Raw genomic sequence first — 20,452 nt, 5'->3', positions numbered from 1 at the left:
TACAGGTTTTAAATTAAGCAACTGACATATGTGGAGAGCTAGTGTCAAAATTTATGTTTGTCCTGCACACCGCCCCCCATCCAGTGGGCAGCGGTGGATAGGTTACAATCACTCAGTTACTATCTACAGTTAGCAAACTGGGGTTATTTGGCTAAAATTTCTGGTAGCAGATCATTTTGAAAGAAATATTTACACATCCTTGGAACATTGGTTATGAAATTGTCTCTAAATTCACGTATCTTTTCGCACTCCATCACATAGTGATGGAGGGTGTGCGAATAATTTTGTTGACACCCAGCATGTATTAGAAATATTGTCGGAACAAACGTAGACATCTTCAAGAGAAAACTTAGATAATTTTCTTCAAGAGGTGCCGGACCAACCAGGCTGTGGCGGATATGTGGGCCTGCGGGCCGCTCCAAGCAACAGACTATTGGACAAAGCTATCACAAGTCAAGCCTGGCCTCGGGGCCGGGTTTGGAGAGTAGAAGAACTCCCAAAATCTCATCCAGGTAGAGGTACGCTTGATTATTCCTAGGGGTTTGGTTAGCTTTTTTTTATTGCCGCTCTCACTTGTTGTGAAAGTTTCACTGAATGATGGACTCTGACTCCAAGGTCCCTTTCTTCATCAATCTGTTGTAAAGTTGTGCTGTTAATTTGGTAGTTTTGACGTGAATTGTTGTGCTCCACATGCAAGATCTTGCATTTATCTGCATTAAAAACCTTTTTCCAGTCTTCTGACCATTTGTGGAGTTCATGTAAATATCTTTGTAAGGTCTCGATATCATTTTCACTTTCCAGTTTACCATAAATCTTAGTGTCATCTGCAAATTTGATGATGTGGTTTGTAATATTCTCATCTATGTCATTGATGTGTATATGACAAAAGGGTTGGCCCCCAAATGGAGCCTGTGGTACCCCACTTAATTTAAGTTTAAGTTTCCCAGTTTAAGATCGTCAGGACAAATTGCGGTGAAGGGACTTTTGACAAGCCGCTAAATTCCTGTGCTCGTCGAGGCCACTAGAGAGATGGGTGAACTTCAGATAAAAACATTTCTTGTCATTGTAAAGTAAAAACATTTAATAATACCGGTATAAATATAAAATTAGTGAGTTAAATCAGGATCAAAATACAAGGATACCATATTTTATTTTTACTAAAAAAAGGTTTAAATTATATCAAATACTCAAATAAAATATAAATTAATTAGAGAAATTGCGTTTTAATTCAAACAAAATTTGTTTAAAAAGAGACATATAGTGAAAATGGGAATGAGATTATCGAGTACGTAACTCAGAGTTAAGCTCCAAGTTGTTGACATTAGAGGGGAAACAGCTGACAATTGATAAACACTTTTGTTCGTCGCCCCTCAACCAGCAACAAGGTTGTTGCTGTTTACTGCAACGAGTTGAGTGAGGCCTCAACTACTGTCTGTGTCTTCGACCAGGACCATAGGCAAGGGAGGAAGGGGCAGGATAAGCTAGAAATATAAGAGGAAGGAGGTGTCGAGGCGAGGCGGAGCCGCTTGTGCTGCTCTCTCTCTCTCCACCACCTTCATCAAGCAAGGATTCCACCCAACTCCTCCGTCATGCACAGGGCGCGTGTGAGTAAATCTGGCTCAGCTGCAGTAGCTTGTGTTCGCCGGTGCTTGCTTGTGTTCACCGGTGCTCGCTTGTGTTCGCCGGTGCTCGCTTGTGTTCGCCGGTGCTCGCTTGTGTTCACCGGTGCTCGCTTGTGTTCACCGGTGCTCGCTTGTGTTCGCCGGTGCTCGCTTGTGTTCACCGGTGCTCACTTGTGTTCGCCGGTGCTCGCTTGTGTTCGCCGGTGATCGCTTGTGTTCATCTACATGCACTTGTGTCTACCAACATTTGCTTGTATTTGCCTGCGTTTGCTTTCACATGCCTGTACTCCGCTGCACTCACATGTTTGCTTGCGTTCATTCATGTTTGCTTGGGCACGCCCGCAGTCGCTTGTATTTGTCTGGTTTAGCATGTCTGCATATGCCTTTGCTTCTGTTTACTTGCCTTTGCATGTGTTTGCCTGTGTGTTTCATCTGTGTTTTATAAAAAGTTGTGTAAAAATGGTATGTGCAATTATAGGATCTTTATACTGTGGGAAAAGTCTTAAATGATGTGTGGATGAAAGAATATGTAGAGAGGTTAGTGGAGGAAAGAATGGGTGTATAGATAGGTGAAGGAAGAATTAGGTAGTGACAACCCGAGTAAAGCCTCCACCCACCAACCCTACTTACACAATGCTCTCCCCTTCAAACCCCTCCATCATCCACCAACCCCTCCCACACCCATAAGGCTATTCAGGAATATCGCTCCTATTTTTCAAATCGCTTGTTTTCTCTTGCCCTCGGTACTTCCCCTTTCAAAGCAAAAGAGACCTCTTAAAAAAAAAAATAAGTTAATACAGAGAACATGTTTGGCATGCATCGGCATGACAAAGCACCTGAGCAAGGCGGACATGTCAGCAAGGCGGACAGCCCGCCTGCTTTCATACCTCTCACTGTATTTCCCACTTCTATACTTCCCTTCACCTATGCCTCGCCTTCCTCTTTACTCCCCCCCCCCAAAAAAAAAAAAAACTATTGGGACCATCTTAAAACTTTCATAAGATACTCTCTAGAAAGAAGATGAGGTATTGCATAATATATATATGGAAAATACGGAAAGGCTAGGTCCAAAATTTGTTCAGTAAAATAAAATCCTGGAATGGGAAAATATGGTAGAAAACAGAGTGGACATTGTGAAGAGTAGGAGTGCCATAGTTACAATCAGAGAAAACTGAGCATCAAAGTTCCACATCTTTTAAATATCCTCCCAGCAAACAAAAGAAGTATTGCTGGTATAAAAGTAGAAGTGTTTAAAAAAGAAAATTTGACATTTTCTTGCAAGAAGTACTGGATCAACTGGGTTGTAGTGAATATGTGGGCCACTTTAAGAAACAGCCTGTTGGACCACATTATCACAAATCAATCCTTGGCCTAGGCTGGGTTCTGGGAGTAGAAGAACTCTTGGAAGACACTCCAGGTATACAGCCTTACTCACCACCCACACTATTCACTCACCAAGACAAACTCGCCTGCACCCTCGGCCTACCAACCCCAATCCACCTACAGCCAAGCATAAGAAATGTTGCCAGAACAAAATAGGATGTGTTTAAAAGAAAATTTGACAAATTACTGCAAGAGGCTACCTCTGGGGTCCTCTAAGGGACAGCCAGTTGAATCAAGTTATCAAGAGTCATGCCTGGCCTTAGGCCAGGCATGGGGAAAATAGAATACCCAGATCCCACTCCATATATACCAACCCCAATTCACCTACCAACCCCTACAATACCCCTTCACCTCCTGTGCCAGGCCCATCAAGTGAGCCTGTCACTAACCATCTCCTGTAGTACCTTCCACAGCAACTTAAAAGGACCCCCTTTACACCCCTGTTTCTTCCTCTTCTTGAAAATATATCTCGATTCCTTCCCACAAAGCCTATAATAAACTTCTAGAGAACATGCTTGACATAATTTTGGGCGAATACAATACTGTTACTTAATTTCTGGTTCTGTCTAATTTTTTTTTTACCTGAATTACTTTTTTTTTCCCCCCACAAAATACAGCATTCCTATTTATTAGTGGGGGTTTCTTTTGAATTTTAAAAATATCGTGTTATAAACTGTTTGGATAATTGAGGGTTCACTGTCTTGTATCTTCATGCATATTATGAATACATTTGTGATGGTATTAATTTTTTCAGTACCCTGATGCTCCTGGAAGTCGCGGGTCAGGAGGCCACACAACACACTTTGTCAGGAGGCCGGTGCGTGAACAGATGTTGGAATCTATACCAGCTGTTGTTGTGGGCATCACACTGCTCTTGGTTGGCAGTGGCCTTCTTTTCTGGAATGAGGTGTGTGTGTCTTCTAAGATTATGAAGGGCAAGATGGTTATATGCCATCAGTGTAGTATTTATCACTGAATAGTAGACAAGACTAAAAGTTTGAAAGGGTAAAGAAATTTAATAATTTGTAGCTAGTACCTGCTTTTAAATCTGTATAATGGGAGTTACAACTGTGGAGACGATCATAATTTTCCAGTTAACTATGGAGAAGCTTGGGCTCGGTCAATTTCATTTAAGTTCTGAATGTCACGGGTGTATTCAATCTTGTATTATAATTAATTTGTTCACTGTGAAAATTTTCTTTGGTTATGAATAACATTTGCAGAAGATTATCGGTAATTTGTCTTTGGCACAAATTGTAAACATTTGTGCCAAAGCACTTCATTTACATCACAGTGTGCTACATGTGCCTCTTCCTTCCGCTGTCCTTGTTTCCTCTTCTCTTGTCTGAAAACATTAATATAATTCAGTAGAACAGGTAACTTACCCCCCCTTGGTGTCTATGAAGAAGAGCATCATAATAAGTACTGTTATGTTAATTGTATGTGCAATGTTATTAACATGAGCAAACTGTTAATGGTTTTACTCGAATACCTTAATTTTACAGGGACGGGCTGTGCAGACATCCCGTAGCTTAGACGAGGGCTATAATGCGGTTATAAGAGTTGCAAGTGCTAACATCATACACGAGGAGAATAATCATAAGGTAATATTTAAACAAGCCAAAGAAGTTGGCTTTGAATTATCTGCAAACTGTTCTTACGTTCACTTTTCATTCGGCCAGAATCTATTTTCACCAAAATTGGTTGACATATATCATCATGCATAGGAAGAGGGAGGACAAAATGGCAAATAAAATTAACATTGTCTCCTTCTGCATGAACCAATAGGAATTTTAATAGTACCTTATTCAAATACTTGAAAATTACTTTTTCTGTAAAATCTTGTGTATGACCCTCTGTCCTGCATTGACAGGGAATACCAGCATTATCCTCAACTTTAATAAGACTTAATTGAAATCCTCAGATTAGGCAAAATTGTAATTAATTTTGTCAATAAAGATGTTAATAATAATAATAATAATAATGTAAAATGATGGATGGTCCATTGAAACCCACCTCTAATAATCTTAGTACTGTTCATCTTGGCTATTCATGCTTACTAGTCTTAGTCATGGCTGAAAAAGCAGAGATATGCAAGTTTCCCTGAAGCTGCTTAAGGCGATAAATAAACATAACAAATCAATAAATCAAATCCTTCTAAAGTAACCTTTATCATCCAAATGTTTGTGATAATCTATTTTAAACAATGGGACCAAATAGCTGCCAAACTTCTACAACTTTATTTTTCTTTTTGTGTCCATGTTATATGTTCATGCCGTCCTTCATGTGGCCACTGTTAACCCTTAAATTGCTCCTGTTATTCTCAAAAATTTGTTTTGTCGAGGACAGGAAGTTGAGAGACTCCCAAGTCCCTGACAATATCCTTCAACCCCTCTCGCTTTCCCATCATTGCTCTCCACACATCCAACCCATTTCTTCCAACCTCCAAAACTATCCATATCCCTTTCCTGATCTCTATCTCTCTTCACTTACTGGGGACCAGAGCCAGAACCTGCCCCTCCCCTCACATAGGTGCAGGGAGTGGGTGACACTCGGCCACCTTTCTGGGAAAGGCACCCAGAAAGTTAATGAATCAATACAGACCTCTGCTGGTTTATAGACCAAAACCTCACAACCTGCCAAATGAACTCCCTCAATAATATAAACAAAAGATCAAATATTTCTCGAAAGAAGCACGCGCTCATTCGCACCACTCCTCCCACTTATTGGTGGTGCGAATGAGGAAAGGAGGCTGGGACTCGGGCTGTCCACATGCCCCAACCGACAACCTGGAAGAAAGGGGGGGGAGGGGTTAGGGAATCGAGGAGCCACCAGGGCTTGCGCAGAAATTAACATTTCTGGAGGTGGGGGCATAAAGCTCCCTAACCCTACAACCAGAAGCAAAGGACCAACAAAAGATCTAACGATATAGAGTCCCTGACCGAAACCTATAAAAAGAAAAATGAGTGTGCTGCCCAAAGACCAAGTGAGCGTAACACTTTCGCATTTTGGGCAAGAGAGCGCTGTGCCACCCCAAGGTATGCCTGACATTCCACGGGAGCACGTGGCAATACTGAAAAGTGTGTATGCTCTTCAACTTTGTCATCTCAATTCTTGTCCAAGGTTTTTCAATTTGGTATCAATGTGTTCGCAATAGAATTCTCTACAGGACTAAAGTCATATAAAGTCCAAAAGCCCGGCGTACCATCCGCAACAGAGAAAGTGAAAGTGTGTTACCCGGGAGTGCAAGAGCAATAAAATGTGTTCTCTTTTCACTTTTGTCACCTCAATTCTCATCCTAGGTCTTTCATTTTGGTATCAATATGTTTGCAACGAAATTCTCTACAGGAGTATATACATATAATGTACAAAACCACGGTGTGCCCCTCCCACAGCCAAGTGCAAAAGCAGGCCAAATTTTATATTTTTTTTACACCATACTGTGTTGTTAACGAGTGAAAGTGTTAAGTGGGGCATGGGCAGGCCAGAGATGAAACCGTGTGGGGAAAAACAGTGTTTACTGTTTACGAGAAACTGTTTACAAAACGGTGGCAAAAGCATATGGATGCCAAGTGCAAGCAACGTCAACTCCGCCAGCTCAGCATAAGAGCCAAAAGCATTCAGCATGGTGTGTCGTAACGAAATACCAAGAAGGAACGGATAGAATCACACATTCAGAAACCAAAGAGCAATGACAAAGAGACAGGAAGTGGCGGAAAGAGGACCAAGAGACCTCATACTGTCACCGAGAAGACAACTGTAGGTGGTACACCACCAAAGCCACCCATTTGGCATAGAGGTGATGATAAAGTTGTGATAAAATTACCAGATGTGAAGAACCGAGGAGAAAGAGCGAGGTTAGTCACTGGACCGAGCCATGTAGAGCTGCATAAAAATGTCTGGTTCAGATACTAAAATCTGTGCCTGAACAATGTTTCAGCAGTGCCTGAACCTGAAGTTTAACTTGCCATCAAGGAGCCAAAAGGATCACCCTCTTCTGGTAGGACTCCAATCTGGCTAGAACCTGGGGAAAGAGATTCAGAAACCGCCACCACGCCTAGTCCAGCCAAAAGGCATCCGCTGTGAAGGTCCTGTGATTGGGAAATGAAGCTTCGTAAGAAGGAAGGCACCGATTCTAAGCCAATGCAAAGAGACGCACTTTGGGGCACCCAAATCCCTTCCAAAGCCACAGGATGAAGGAGGCGACAAAGTTTCATCTTGTGGAGATGGGAAGGAACCACGACAGACCGTCGGCAAGAGCATTGGATACACTTCAGTTGTAAAACAGAAAGAACTAAACCCTGAGAATCTAGCAGATGAGCTATTCGCAGTATTTAGTTCCGAAGGGCAACAGACCAAAAGGAGTCCCATGGATTCAGATAATGAACTACTGGGGCACAGTCCAAATGGTGCCAGAACACAGCCCACAGGAATCTGAATCCTCCTCAAGGCATGCCACTCGGCTGCAAACTCCCGCACTGTATTGTGTGCCAGATGAAAAGGAGGAGAATAGTGATGCTGAGCGGCTTAGTGATTGCTGGTCACAAAGTCCCAATCCAGAACTTAGATGACCGTAAAGATGTCGAGCAAGGGACGGCAAGCAGGCACCAGGGAACAGGAACCCCCATAAACCCAAAGAGGAAGCTGGAGATGCAGCAGCCAGCAAAAACAAGTGGGGTTATTCTCAGTAGTCGCAGTGGCAGCAAAAAAGGGCAGAACCAATAAAACCAAAACAGATCCTGAAGCTACACCCTGCCTAGTGGCAAAACCATGCAGGCAAAGTCAGGCTCCTGCACAGCCTTGCAAGCAACATCGGGCTCCTGCATAGCCTTGCAAGCAATTACCGAGTCACCCGAGGCCACCAACGCCAGCAGGTGGCAGCGCTGTCACCGTCATCGAAGGAAGGGAAAGTGACATCAACCAAAAATCCCACATGACTCGTGCGAGTCCAAATCTGGAACTGCACCAACTGTGACTTCCACCATTTTACCAGGAACTTGAACCTAACATGCAGGGCAAGAACCAGATCCTTGTCTAGCAGACACATGGCCTGACTAGGAGCCCACACCAGCCAGTTGTTGAGGTAGGTCAGAACACAACCCCCACCCCCACCCCCCCCCGAACAAACGAAGAAGATGAGTCAACACAACTTGAGCCAGCCTGATGAACACACGGGGCACCACATTAAAGCTGACAGGAAGATTCCAGAAGCTTTTGTGCACCACAGTTCTCAATGTAAAGAAAACCCCCATCTCCTTCCCCAACTCCCCAAACCTGTGGGAGGGATGAGCCAAACGAGTGCATGCTTATTTTGAGAGATTTTTTATTGTTTGTTTACATTTGAGGGGGAGTTTGTATGGTGGGTTGTGAAGCTTTGGTCTCGTTGAACCCGGCAGTGGTTTGTATTGGCTGACTTTCTGGTGCCTTCCCCGGTGAGGTGGAGGAGTGTTGCCTGCTTCCTGTGCCTCTTAGGAAATCACTTACGCAAATACTTACGAACGTGTACATCTTTCCTCAATCTTTGACGGCTTTGATTACATTTATTAAACAGTTTACAAGCGTGAAAACTTCCCAATCAACTGCTGTTATTGTTATAAACAGCCTCCTGGTGCTTTGGAACTCATTAACTGTTTAATATTTGGAAACAAAGTCGCCAAAGATTGAGAAAAGATGTACAGGTTCGTAAGTGCTTGCGTAAGTCCATTCGTGAATCTGGCCCCTGGTTCTGGTTCTGGTTCTGGTTCCCTGTAAGATAAACTCAATTCCACAACTAATGTGATCCAGTAGTTAGTGGCGTGTTAGTGGCTTTACAAGAATGTAAAAACATTTAATGCTATGTACAGTGTGCTCTCATAAACCCATTGTACCTTCTTGTATATATATAAATAAATAAATAGATAAAAGTTTGGGGTGCTCTCAGTGAGATAGCTTCATGAAGCCACAAGGTGTTTCCCCATGAAGGACTTGTATTAAATGGCTGGAAATATATTGAATGTGTTGTATTAGCATCATGTGCAATAGTCATACTGGCTTAATGTATCCTCCTCGTAATTAAGTTACGTTACATATGTATTAGCACAAGTGATGATGTTCCAGCTGGTGCAGGTGTGGGGTACTTTGGCAACCTCCCCAGTACTGACGGACGACACCTACGGAGTGGAGATCAGTGCTGTCCGAATGAAGCGACGTGTCCAGATGTACCAGTGGATTGAGGAAGAATCTTCAATGTGAGGTTCATGTCTTGTTTCTTTGTTATTATATAAATGTCTGAAGTTTAATTAAAGATTTTAGTACTTATCACTGAGAAATGTGTGTTCTGTCTAGCGGCGTGGTCTCATTTGCATTTCTATATCTTTAATTCGGTTAATATTTTCATTTATTATATGCATTTTGTACCTTTCATAAATAATTTTATAATTAGCTTTTCATTCGTGCAGTTCTATTGCTTTATACCTAGTACAGTATTCAAGCATTTTAGGCTGTGCAGTTCTGGTTAGACATTGTATTAATTCCGCATCTTTCCACTTGCCTCTCTTCATACATTTTCTTTTCATTATCCTTGTTTTATCCATCCCCAAAACTCTGACTGCTCTTAAGGAGTTTGTCTACTTGTGTATACAAAAAATGAAATTTTTTCTTTATATAAGATATATACAGTATGGGTAAAAAATACAAGATACGTATATACAGTATATAAATTTTCTACTTTCAATGGTTTAGCTTTGGTGGTGTGTGGAAATTGAGAATTGTGGCTGGCGGCATTCAGGGCACCGAGTGACTGGGAGGTGTTAGATTGTTAACACAAGTGGAGGTGTTACTCTCCCCATGCTTCACGAATGCTTTGGCCCGAGTTCGTATCCTGGCTGGGGAGGATTGACTAGGTGCCACTCCTAAACTGTATGCCTCTCTTTACCCAGCAATGAATGGCTACCTGGTTGTTAAACGATTTAGTGGGTTGTATTCCAGGGAAAAATTAGGATCAAGAACCTGCCTGAAATCCTGTGTGCTAGTGGCTTTACAAGAATGTAAGAACTCTTGTATATATATTAAAAAAAAATGTTTGGAGGTTTTACTTTTGCTATGTTTCCAGGCATTTTACTTTTCTGGGGAGTCCCATGATGGGTTCCTGAAGCTAACTCTTTGAAGCAGCTTCCCATACCAGTCACATCAGTCTTATGTTGGTCTACTGGGACCCTATAGCCAGAACCTGCCCCCCCCCCCCTCCTCCCATCAGAGGCACAAAGAGAAGGGGGTTGTTCACTCTCCTTAGGAAAGCACCAAGAAAAGCAGGAGACAATGCATGGAACTGCATAGTTCATGAACACAAAGCACTGAAATGGCCAACAAACACCACAAAAAATTACGTAAAAGAAAAGGGGTACATTTGAACCTGGGTATTAAATGTCCCCGCATGCTCCCACCCTTGCATGAAATGCATGCTCAGAGCCACCAGGCTGGTGGCATCAGTTCTGTTGCTGATGTGTCCACAGCGCTCTTCCCCATCACTTGGACTTGGCGCATCCTACTTTTCTGGAATGCGCTGAGGCTCTCGCTGACACTGCTCCATATTGGAAGGTCCCATCAGTTGCGGAAGTTCTGTCTGGCCTACCAGGTACCAGAGACAGAATCTGGTCCCTCAGAGATGCACGGAGCGAGTGACAATGTCACGTCAGCGGAAAATGCTTCCAGAAAGTTTGCGAAGCTTTGCAGACAGCTGGTGACATTCATGCAAAATGAAGCCTTGAAACCACAAAAAAAACTTTGCAAGCAATTCACACAGAACAAGGGATTTGCTCACTGTAGCTCGAAACTTGTTAGTTCCAATTATCACCACCAGGTAGCCCAGTCCCAGCCCTCCCTCGGCTCCCTTGGTAATTTTTTTTGGTTCTGCTGTTGACGAGGAAGTGATTAATTCTACCTGTAGTGTTTTGGTTTGTCATGGGCAAGCCCCATTGTTTCAAGCTAAGTGCAGGTCATCTTTGGATGTTGTCCTTCAGAGACCATTTGGTTGTTGTATTATTCCTTGGTTAGCTTCATGTGCATGTTTTCATTCTGACTTCTTGTGCAGACTTGGTTTTTGTTGCATTTTGCACAGCATGCTTTCAGGATTTTCCTCCCCGGGCGTCTGCATAGTCGGTCGTCTTCTCTGGTATATTCGGGAGTTTGCACCCAAGAGGACTGGTTGCCGGGGTGGAGACTCTTGCCTTGGGCATTCTGGAATCTTTTAATCCTCTATACACAGTAATCACAATAGTGTGATATATCAAATGAACAAATCACGGCCCTAGTGGATTTGTTCATTTTATTCCTGTGTTTGGGCCCTTAGCTGGGGGCATTCTTTTGGTTGTGCTGAGATTTGTTTGTTTATACAGCACATCCTGGGCACCATTTATAGCCTGGTGGTTTTGGTTGCATTTGGTGGCTGTTGTCTTGGTGAGCGGCCCCGATGCTTGGGGTTTTTTCTTGCCTGAGGGTGTCACCTTTCAACCTTGGTGTTGGATGTGGTAAATGGCTCTGCCTTCGGGCTGTCATGGCTGGCTTCTTGGGCTGAGTGGGAGGAGCTCGAGGTGAGCCTCTTGGTGCTTTTTGCCCCTTTCAAGGCTTGGTTTCTACTGCAGGAGAATTTGCTTCTGGGGCCAGTTTTATCTTACCAAAAAAGGGAATGAGTGTTTCCATGATGACTCCCTCTGTAATTCAGTTCAGTGTACTATTCAGTACTTCGGTTTCACTTGCATGGAGGTTTCTGTTGCCTCGTGGTGCTTCATTGGTGGTCTGTTTGAACCTGTTTCAGTAATTTTTTTTTTTTTTTTTTTAAGCAATTGCACCTCTTTTTTTTCTGTGTTGACTGTGTCGTGTGGTCCCTGCTTTTCCTGGCTGGCTGGCACACTCTCTTTGCTCCTGAACTCTGTCACGTGTTTGGTAGGGCATAAGCAGTATCTTCCCCATTTTCTTTGATGGCACTTGCTCACAACTGATGGCCTGCCAGGCTGCTCCAGGTCTGTATGGGCATGGGCTGGAGGGAACCTCTTGTATTCTTAAGGATATTTCATTTTTGCCCTGGTACATATGTTTGGTCTGGCTTTGTTAGATTTGAGTGTTTTGTAGGCTGGTTGTAATCTGATCGAGTCTTCTTTCTGGAAGCCTCCTTCGTGGAGGTTTCCCCTACAGCTTTGTTCACAGTTAGCTTTTTTGGGGGTGCATTTGTGTCTTGCCTGGTTTTCTGGGTGCTTTCCTGGTGAGGATGATAGGAACAATCCCCTGCTCTCTGTGCCTTTTTGTGACAGGTCTGGTCCCAGGTTCCCAGGAGCCCAACAATGGTCCAAAGACTGATGTGACTGTGTAAGGGAGGCTTTCTCAGAGAGGTAGCTTCAGGGAGCCACCAGGGCTCACCCAGATAGTGGCATCTCGGTCAATTCAATGCTGGTTTTTCTTATTTTTTATATAAGGAATAATATACATAATTGGTTCAGTCATGATTGCACAGAAGCACACCACATTCCTTACACAGTGCAGATGCACTCGGATATTCTCTAATGTTCCCTTCACTAAGTTTGTATACTGTAATGCAAAAGATGTTTTTAATATATTGTTTAGGAATGCAAACTAAAGTTTTATTCCATGATTGTACAGAAAATAAACTTTACCATTTCAAATACAGTAGGCACAAAAATTAGAGAGCAGTCAACATGTGCTTATAATCTTAAATCATGAATTGCTCAACTGTTATGAACAGAGAAATAAATGAGAAAGGATAAGTGATAAATAGAAAATCAAATGAGACGGTATTTACATGAATTTATGTAATGGTTACCATCTCTAGTGGCCCCTATCTTGAGGTTATCTTGAGATGATTTCGGGGCTTTTAGTGTCCCCGCGGCCCGGTCCTCGACCAGGCCTCCACCCCCAGGAAGCAGCCCGTGACAGCTGACTAACACCCAGGTACCTATTTACTGCTAGGTAACAGGGGCATTCAGGGTGAAAAAAACTTTGCCCATTTGTTTCTGCCTCGTGCGGGAATCGAACCCGCGCCACAGAATTACGAGTCCTGCGCGCTATCCACCAGGCTACGAGGCACCTACTAGTCCCCTAGATGGGGACTGGAAACCAGCAATTTGTCAAAGGTCTCCCCATGGTTCCTGAAGATGTTTTCCATCTGAATTTCAAACAGGGATTGAGATCTGGTGAAGTAGTTGATCACTAGGAAAGCTTAGGTTCAGTCCAGACCTTGAGAGCAGTAAGAGTAATTTAAATGGGTAAGATACACAAGAGATGTGCTGTAATACAAAGAATGACTTAAACTATTGCTTTATTTCAGGGGCTCTGAAGAGACGCCGGGCATGCCTACAGATACTTCGTTCTCGTATTCCTTTGCCTGGAGAGACAAGGTGGTAGACAGCTCCTCCTTCAACATCCCGTGGGGGCATAACAACCCCACGTGAGTAGCTTGCGTCTCTGTTATTGCTTTTATGTACTATTACTTATGTTATATATGACATTCTGTTGTATTCAACAGAATGTATCTCATCACTAATTTCCACCCTTGTACTATTTTACAATCTGTTATGTTTGCATAATCTCTGTAATATTCAGTATTTACCATTGGGGTTTGAATATAAGATTTTTGTCACTGTTCACAGAAGGAGCATGTGGGTGTGTAGTAATCTAGCCGCTGCTGGCAGAAGGAATCAATTGCCTTAGTATTAAATAAAAATGTAGAATTTTTTTTTTTTTTTCATTTCAAGGTCTATCCCAGTTCCTACAATAATACAAGTTTCGGAGACTTCTAAGGTGGGTGCCTACCATCTTAGTCCAGCAATCAAGGAGAGGTTCACAGAATTCATATCTTTCTCTGGTGATGAGCAGCCAGAAGGGGACGACATCAAGCTGCATGGGGGAATGTACTACATCACCCGAGACATTTATAATCCCGACATTGGAGACTTGAGAATTCAGTTCTACTTTGCTGGACGGGCTGGTGAGGTGGTAAGGAAGTCTCTCTTTTTTAGTAAAGGCTTTATATTGTATCTTGACTACTAAATAGCTCTGATAACCAAACCACACATCAGAAGATGAAGAAATGACGATGTTTCGGCCTATTAAGTCGTGAGATCAAGAACACACGACTTGATAATGGCACAGGTTGGACCGAAACATTGTCGTTTCTCCATCTTCTGATGTGTGGATTGGTTATATCTTCAGCTACATTATTTTAACTCATTGTCTGCATAAATAGCAGTGATTAAGGGTCCTACATTATTGTGCTCATAGCAAACAAAAAAATCACTATTAATGCAAAATAAATTGTATATGGTGATTTGAGTACAGATGGTGATCATAGATGGTTATTTGAGCAATTCAAGGGTAAAAGATTGTAATGTTTTGCCTTTGCAATATACAGTACAGTAATATAAAATTGTGAGGATCCTCGATCCATATAATACATGTTTAGAAGAAAGATGTCAACTAATTGATGCCAGATAGTGTATGTTGCTGAGCAAGGTTCCCTCAATTGTTTCTCTGTGTCATTACAATGAACCAATACTATGTTTTATAACCATATTTATATAATTTGTATAAGAAAATTGTAAATGATGATAACGGCATTGGCCCAGGCATTAATATACAGTATAATGATAACCACTCCTGAAGAGGTAATTGTAATTATAATATAATGCCTTCATAGGGTGTTTAAATATTTATGCCAGAGCTGTATGTGGTGATGCCAGAGCTGTATGTGGTGATGCCAGAGCTGTATGTGGTGATGCCAGAGCTGTATGTGGTGATGCCAGAGCTGTATGTGGTGATACCAGAGCTGTATGTGGTGATACCAGAGCTGTATGTGGTGATACCAGAGCTGTATGTGGTGATACCAGAGCTGTATGTGGTGATACCAGAGCTGTATGTGGTGATGCCAGAGCTGTATGTGGTGATGCCAGAGCTGTATGTGGTGATACCAGAGCTGTATGTGGTGATGCCAGAGCTGTATGTGGTGGGGATGATGAAGATGGGAAAAAACATTCTCCAATTTCTGCTTTAAAAGTTGGATATATGTGCTGTATATGCTAAAATATTATGCAGTAATTAAAACAAACATTAAAAGTGATTGCTACAAAATGCTACTAAATTACACACACAAATCACAACAGCTTGATGCATCAAATGAACGAATCCACAAGGGACCTGCGTCCGAGTGGATCCCAGACGCTGTGTTAATCAACTGAGCTACGACATGGTGAAATAATTGCAACCGGAAAATCATCCTGATTTACCGACGGATCCTGCAGTTTCTCTGAGACACAAACCAGGGTTTTATGCAATTCCTCCATGCACTCGAGCTATGTCAATAGGCTGTTCTACCTCTTCGCCCTTGGTAGAACCATGTCGTAGCTCAGTTAATTAAGGCAGTGTCTGTTGTATCCACTCGGATGTAGGTTCGAACCCTCGTCATGGCCCTTGTGGATTTGTTCATGCTACTAAATGGTTATTAATGGTAAGAAATTCATTATGTCTTCTTAAGTACTCGGTGAGAGACTCGAGTGTTGAGCATTGGTAACACCTGTAGCATTGTGGTCTGTGTCCTCGGCTCACAGCCAAGGAACCTAGGTTCTGTCCTTGGGCAGGACAGAAACAGTTGGGCATATTTCTTTTCTCCTGGTGCCTCTGTTCACCTAGCACTAAAGAGATGCCCAGGATTTAGACAACTTGTAGGTTGCATCCTGGGGCAGGTCAGTAGTTGGCCTAAAAGGGGGGGGGGGGATAAGCCTAGATACTGGCATCCTGTCCCCAACAATGGGAATTATTATTATTATTATCCTCTTGGCAGAAGAGAAGAGTGCCGTGAACCCATGGCAACCAACACCAGGGGCCAATCTTGTACTGAAAGGCCTAAGGCAGCAACAGAGCAAACATAGTGCGTCAAATAACTGTATCTCATCCTGGAGGTGGCTTTTATTTATCTGCGTGCTAAATAGGCCACGAGAGTAAGGGAAGGGGATGTCCTATTATTATTGGCTCATATTCACCAGAAAAATAGGAGGAAATGTTTTATCTTTAGTACCTGTCTTCACTGGGTATGAGTGATCATGTTCAATTAGTTAGCAAATTTGGTATTAAAAATAGAATAAGCAGTCTGAGGTGGCATTGTGAATGATGTTTACAACCTTGTGAATATTTCTCGATACAGGTACTAAATATTAATAGCCTTCTGGGTTGGTGTCTTCTTTTGTTAATTACTGTACTTTGTTCAGCAGTCTGAAAAGATTTGTATTTTCCAGTGATATGCACAGTACCTGTATTCAATGATGTGTTTATAGTTTATAGTTTGTTCTTTGACAGTGTGAAGATGGTCTTGGTGGGTCAGCCAGAGGCTTGGGGCCCCATGCAGGAATATCCCTGGAAACAAAAAATTGCTGAAATTTTTGGTGGGCATATATTAGAATTGGGGGAATTTACCATGGAAGATTTTTATGAATTTCATGATTTCAGGTGAGCATAGTTGGGCAGCAGGTTGGGGAGACACTCCATCCTTATCTCACGAGTAATGGACGGGAGTTGTTGATTGTTCACATGGGCAAGCGGACCGTTGAGGAGATGTTTTCTTCAGAGCATGCCCAGAACCGCTTCCTGACTTGGAGCCTGCGTGTAGGAGGCTGGTTTCTCATGTTCATTGGACTGACATGCGTAACGAACATTGTCAATTCCTTAGGTGAGTCATGATTGTAAATTAAAATGAAATTACAGTACAGTATTGTTGTACAGTATACGATTTTTTGTCAACTTGAGGCGAGTTACATTGTGCTTAGGACTGATAGTATCAAGTAATACAGTTTTATTACAGTACAGTGTACAGTACTGTGTATTTTGAAAAAGAAGTGAAATCATTATGATCTTTGCAACCTTTTTCAAAATTTACTTCAGAGATACATGAATGCAAATTCTTGAATTACCAACAACTGCCAATATAACACTGACAGTGGTTGGTGGGATAGAGCGGGAGTATTTATGTACTGTAAATTATAAAAATAGAGTTTTGAATGGTATGAAGATCTTTTTTCTACATATCCAGGACACTCCTTGCATGCATGCCATATTCTAGTTGACTATTTTTTTTCTAGTGCATTGTAAATACAACATTGTACTGTATTGCACTGTATATACAGTATTTTGTGTACTGTATTATACTGTATACACAACATGTATTATTGTATATACAGCCTGTATATACAATAATACATATATGCTGTATTTACATGTACTGTGTGTATATACAACACTATACAAAATGCTGATCTTGTTTAATTTCTAAGAATATTAGATTTGTTTGACGAGTTTTCTTGTTTGCTTTTGACAGTGGTGTGCTCTCCACTCATGAGAGACGTGGTTGCCCTTGGCCTAGGCTCGGCAAACCTTACCCTGAGCATGTCTACATCGCTGATAATTGTAGGTGGGGCATGGGCTGTCTACCGACCAGGCCTCGCTCTCCTCATTCTCATTGTGGCGGCACTTCCATTCCTCCGGGCAGCTGCACGACACTCTTCATCAGAAGGGTTTTCACGCAGAGCAAACGGGTTTAGAGGCAGCCCGTGAGAGATTCCTGAGAGTGACCATCGCGTGTTTGAAGCAGCCTTCAGGAGGTTATCACACTGATGTATTGGATGACTAGAACGCTATTGTAGATGTTAGTTTCCTCTTTGGCAATACAGGTGTACATTTATATATATTTATAACTTTTTTTTTTTTTAGGGGGCATCACTTGTTAATATCTCCTCTGATACTTTTTATATATATAATATTAATATATATATATATATATATATATATATATATATATATATGTCGTACCTAATAGCCAGAACGCACTTCTCAGCCTACTATTCAAGGCCCGATTTGCCTAATAAGCCAAGTTTTCATGAATTAATGTTTTTTCGTCTACCTAACCTACCTAACCTAACCTAACCTACCTTTTTTTGCCTACCTAACCTAACCTTACCGATAAATATAGGTTAGGTTAGGTTAGGTAGGGTTGGTTAGGTTCGGTCATATATCTACGTTAATTTTAACTCCAATAAAAAAAAATTGACCTCATACATAGAGAAAAGGGTTGCTTTATCATTTCATAAGAAAAAAAATGTAGTAAATATATAAATTCAGGAAAACTTGGCTTATTAGGCAAATCGGGACTTGAATAGTAGGCTGAGAAGTGAGTTCTGGCTACTAGGTACGACATATATATATATATATATATATATATATATATATATATATATATATATATGTCGTACCTAATAGCCAGAACGCACTTCTCAGCCTACTATTCAAGGCCCGATTTGCCTAATAAGCCAAGTTTTCATGAATTAATGTTTTTTCGTCTACCTAACCTACCTAACCTAACCTAACCTAGCTTTTTTGGCTACCTAACCTAACCTTACCTATAAATATAGGTTAGGTAAGGTTAGGTAGGGTTGGTTAGGTTCGGTCATATATCTACGTTAATTTTAACTCCAATAAAAAATAATTGACCTCATACATAGAGAAAAGGGTTGCTTTATCATTTCATAAGAAAAAAATTATAGTAAATATATTAATTCAGGAAAACTTGGCTTATTAGGCAAATCAGGCCTTGAATAGTAGGCTGAGAAGTGAGTTCTGGCTACTAGGTACGACATATATATATATATATATATATATATATATATATATATATATATATATATATATAATGTTGTACCTAGTAGCCAGAACGCATATCTCAGCCTACTATGCAAGGCCCAATTTGCCTAATAAGCCAAGTTTTCATGAAATAATTGTTTTTCAACTACCTAACCTACCTAACCTAACCTAACCTCACTTTTTCGGCTACCTAACCTATCGTAACCTATGAAGATAGGTTAGGTTAGGTTAGGTAGGGTTGGTTAGGTTTGGTCATATATCTACGTTAATTTTAACTCCAATAAAAAAAATTGACCTCATACATAGTGAAATGGGTAGCTTTATCATTTCATAAGAAAAAAATTAGAGAAAATATATTAATTCCAGAAAACTTGGCTTATTAGGCAAAATGGGCCTTGCATAGTAGGCTGAGAAGTGCATTCTGGCTACTAGGTATGACATATATATATATATATATATATATATATATATATATATATATATATATATATATATATATATATATATATATATATATATATATATATATATATATATATATATAAATATATATATATATATATATAAATACACACATTACAATAATGACAGCATTAATTGTTCCTCTATGGGTAGAGATTTTCTGAACACACAGTAAGACGATAAAATAATATCGTAATCACCATAAAATGGGATGCGTTTCCATTGACTCTTTGTACAAAACAAAAATAACTTATATAATACTTAATGTACACAAATGAAGAAGTTAAGTTATAATAATTATCGAGCTGTAAGAGCAAGATGTTAATTTAAAAACAAATATTTTACTTGAGTAAAAATCTTCACCTTCATGTAAGGATGCGTTTCTTTCTCGGATAATGGGAAGCTCTCGTTATTTAGGGCTAGTAACTTGGTGGGTATTCAGTGATGTATGTATACTATATTACAGTGTTTGTATTTGGTGATACAGTATACAGTACATACAGAGTTAATTAATACATTGGGTCAAGGTATTTTGATACATTCCATGTTTGATTCAAGTTTATATTAATGTTGCAATTCATTATTAATGTCATTTCAAGGTGTGTTTATGTATATTTAATCCAGTATGATGATATGGTCGGTACAAGACAATTTGCCATATCCGGACACACGGGAGGAGTGAATTGGTTATCGTGTCTACATGACCGACAACTCATCACATCGTACACTTTTTATACAACAATATATACAGCACACAGAAATGTTTGTACTTACATTAAAATGTTATGTAATCCATCTAACAGGGCTTGATATGGTACAGTGAGCTCAGTATTACTGTATGTATTAATTCCCGTTGTCAGGAATAGGAAGCCTGTACAGTACTTATGTTTATATCGAGGTCCCTCTTAAAACATACTACTGACTTTCTCCAGGATGCGCTAGGTGAACAGAGGCATCAGATGAAAGGAATTGTGTCCAATCATTTCTGCTCCACCTGGGGACTGAACCCGAGATCCCCGATTATTAGTCGAGGATGTAGCCCACGGTATAACAAAACTCATTACTGGGCATGTGATGACCCAGGAGGTGAAGACTGCTCACAAAATGCATAGCTTTAATTAACTGGCAGGTAACTGGCTTAGGCCACCGTAAACACACGTATCTTGTTTGATATTTATTTATTGATGTATATTCACAAATATATGGAATTACAGTATTAAATATTTAAGTGTTAAATAGGCAGGAAGACATGCTCATTTAGACTGTAGTAAGACACTATCCCATTAAGCAGTGGGACAACGAGTGGGTGCTTGTGT

General features: G+C 40.9%; 1 protein-coding gene across 1 annotated transcript; it reads left to right on the top strand.

The window, feature by feature from the left end:
* The first annotated feature begins 1,339 nt into the window (after positions 1-1,339).
* Positions 1,340-17,782, top strand: Tmem43 (Transmembrane protein 43). The gene is made up of 8 exons (XM_045736999.2): positions 1,340-1,604; positions 3,760-3,912; positions 4,511-4,609; positions 9,102-9,232; positions 13,321-13,440; positions 13,748-13,988; positions 16,491-16,710; positions 17,356-17,782. Exons 1-8 carry the CDS (start codon positions 1,590-1,592, stop codon positions 17,589-17,591), a joined length of 1,215 nt encoding a protein of 404 aa, XP_045592955.1. The 5' UTR covers positions 1,340-1,589; the 3' UTR covers positions 17,592-17,782.
* Positions 17,783-20,452: the final 2,670 nt, after the last annotated feature.

Source organism: Procambarus clarkii, chromosome 18 (assembly GCF_040958095.1).
Source record: "Procambarus clarkii isolate CNS0578487 chromosome 18, FALCON_Pclarkii_2.0, whole genome shotgun sequence".
Classification (NCBI taxonomy): domain Eukaryota; kingdom Metazoa; phylum Arthropoda; class Malacostraca; order Decapoda; family Cambaridae; genus Procambarus; species Procambarus clarkii.
This window is presented reverse-complemented; position numbering and strand designations above follow the sequence as displayed.

What these genes read in the sequence shown, in the direction of transcription:
- Tmem43 (XM_045736999.2), top strand. An exon ending in CTGGACGGGCTGGTGAGGTG is followed by an intron (nt 13,989 to 16,490) that starts GTAAGGAAGTCT and finishes TCATGATTTCAG; the next exon opens with GTGAGCATAGTTGGGCAGCA. An exon ending in GAACATTGTCAATTCCTTAG is followed by an intron (nt 16,711 to 17,355) that starts GTGAGTCATGAT and finishes TGCTTTTGACAG; the next exon opens with TGGTGTGCTCTCCACTCATG.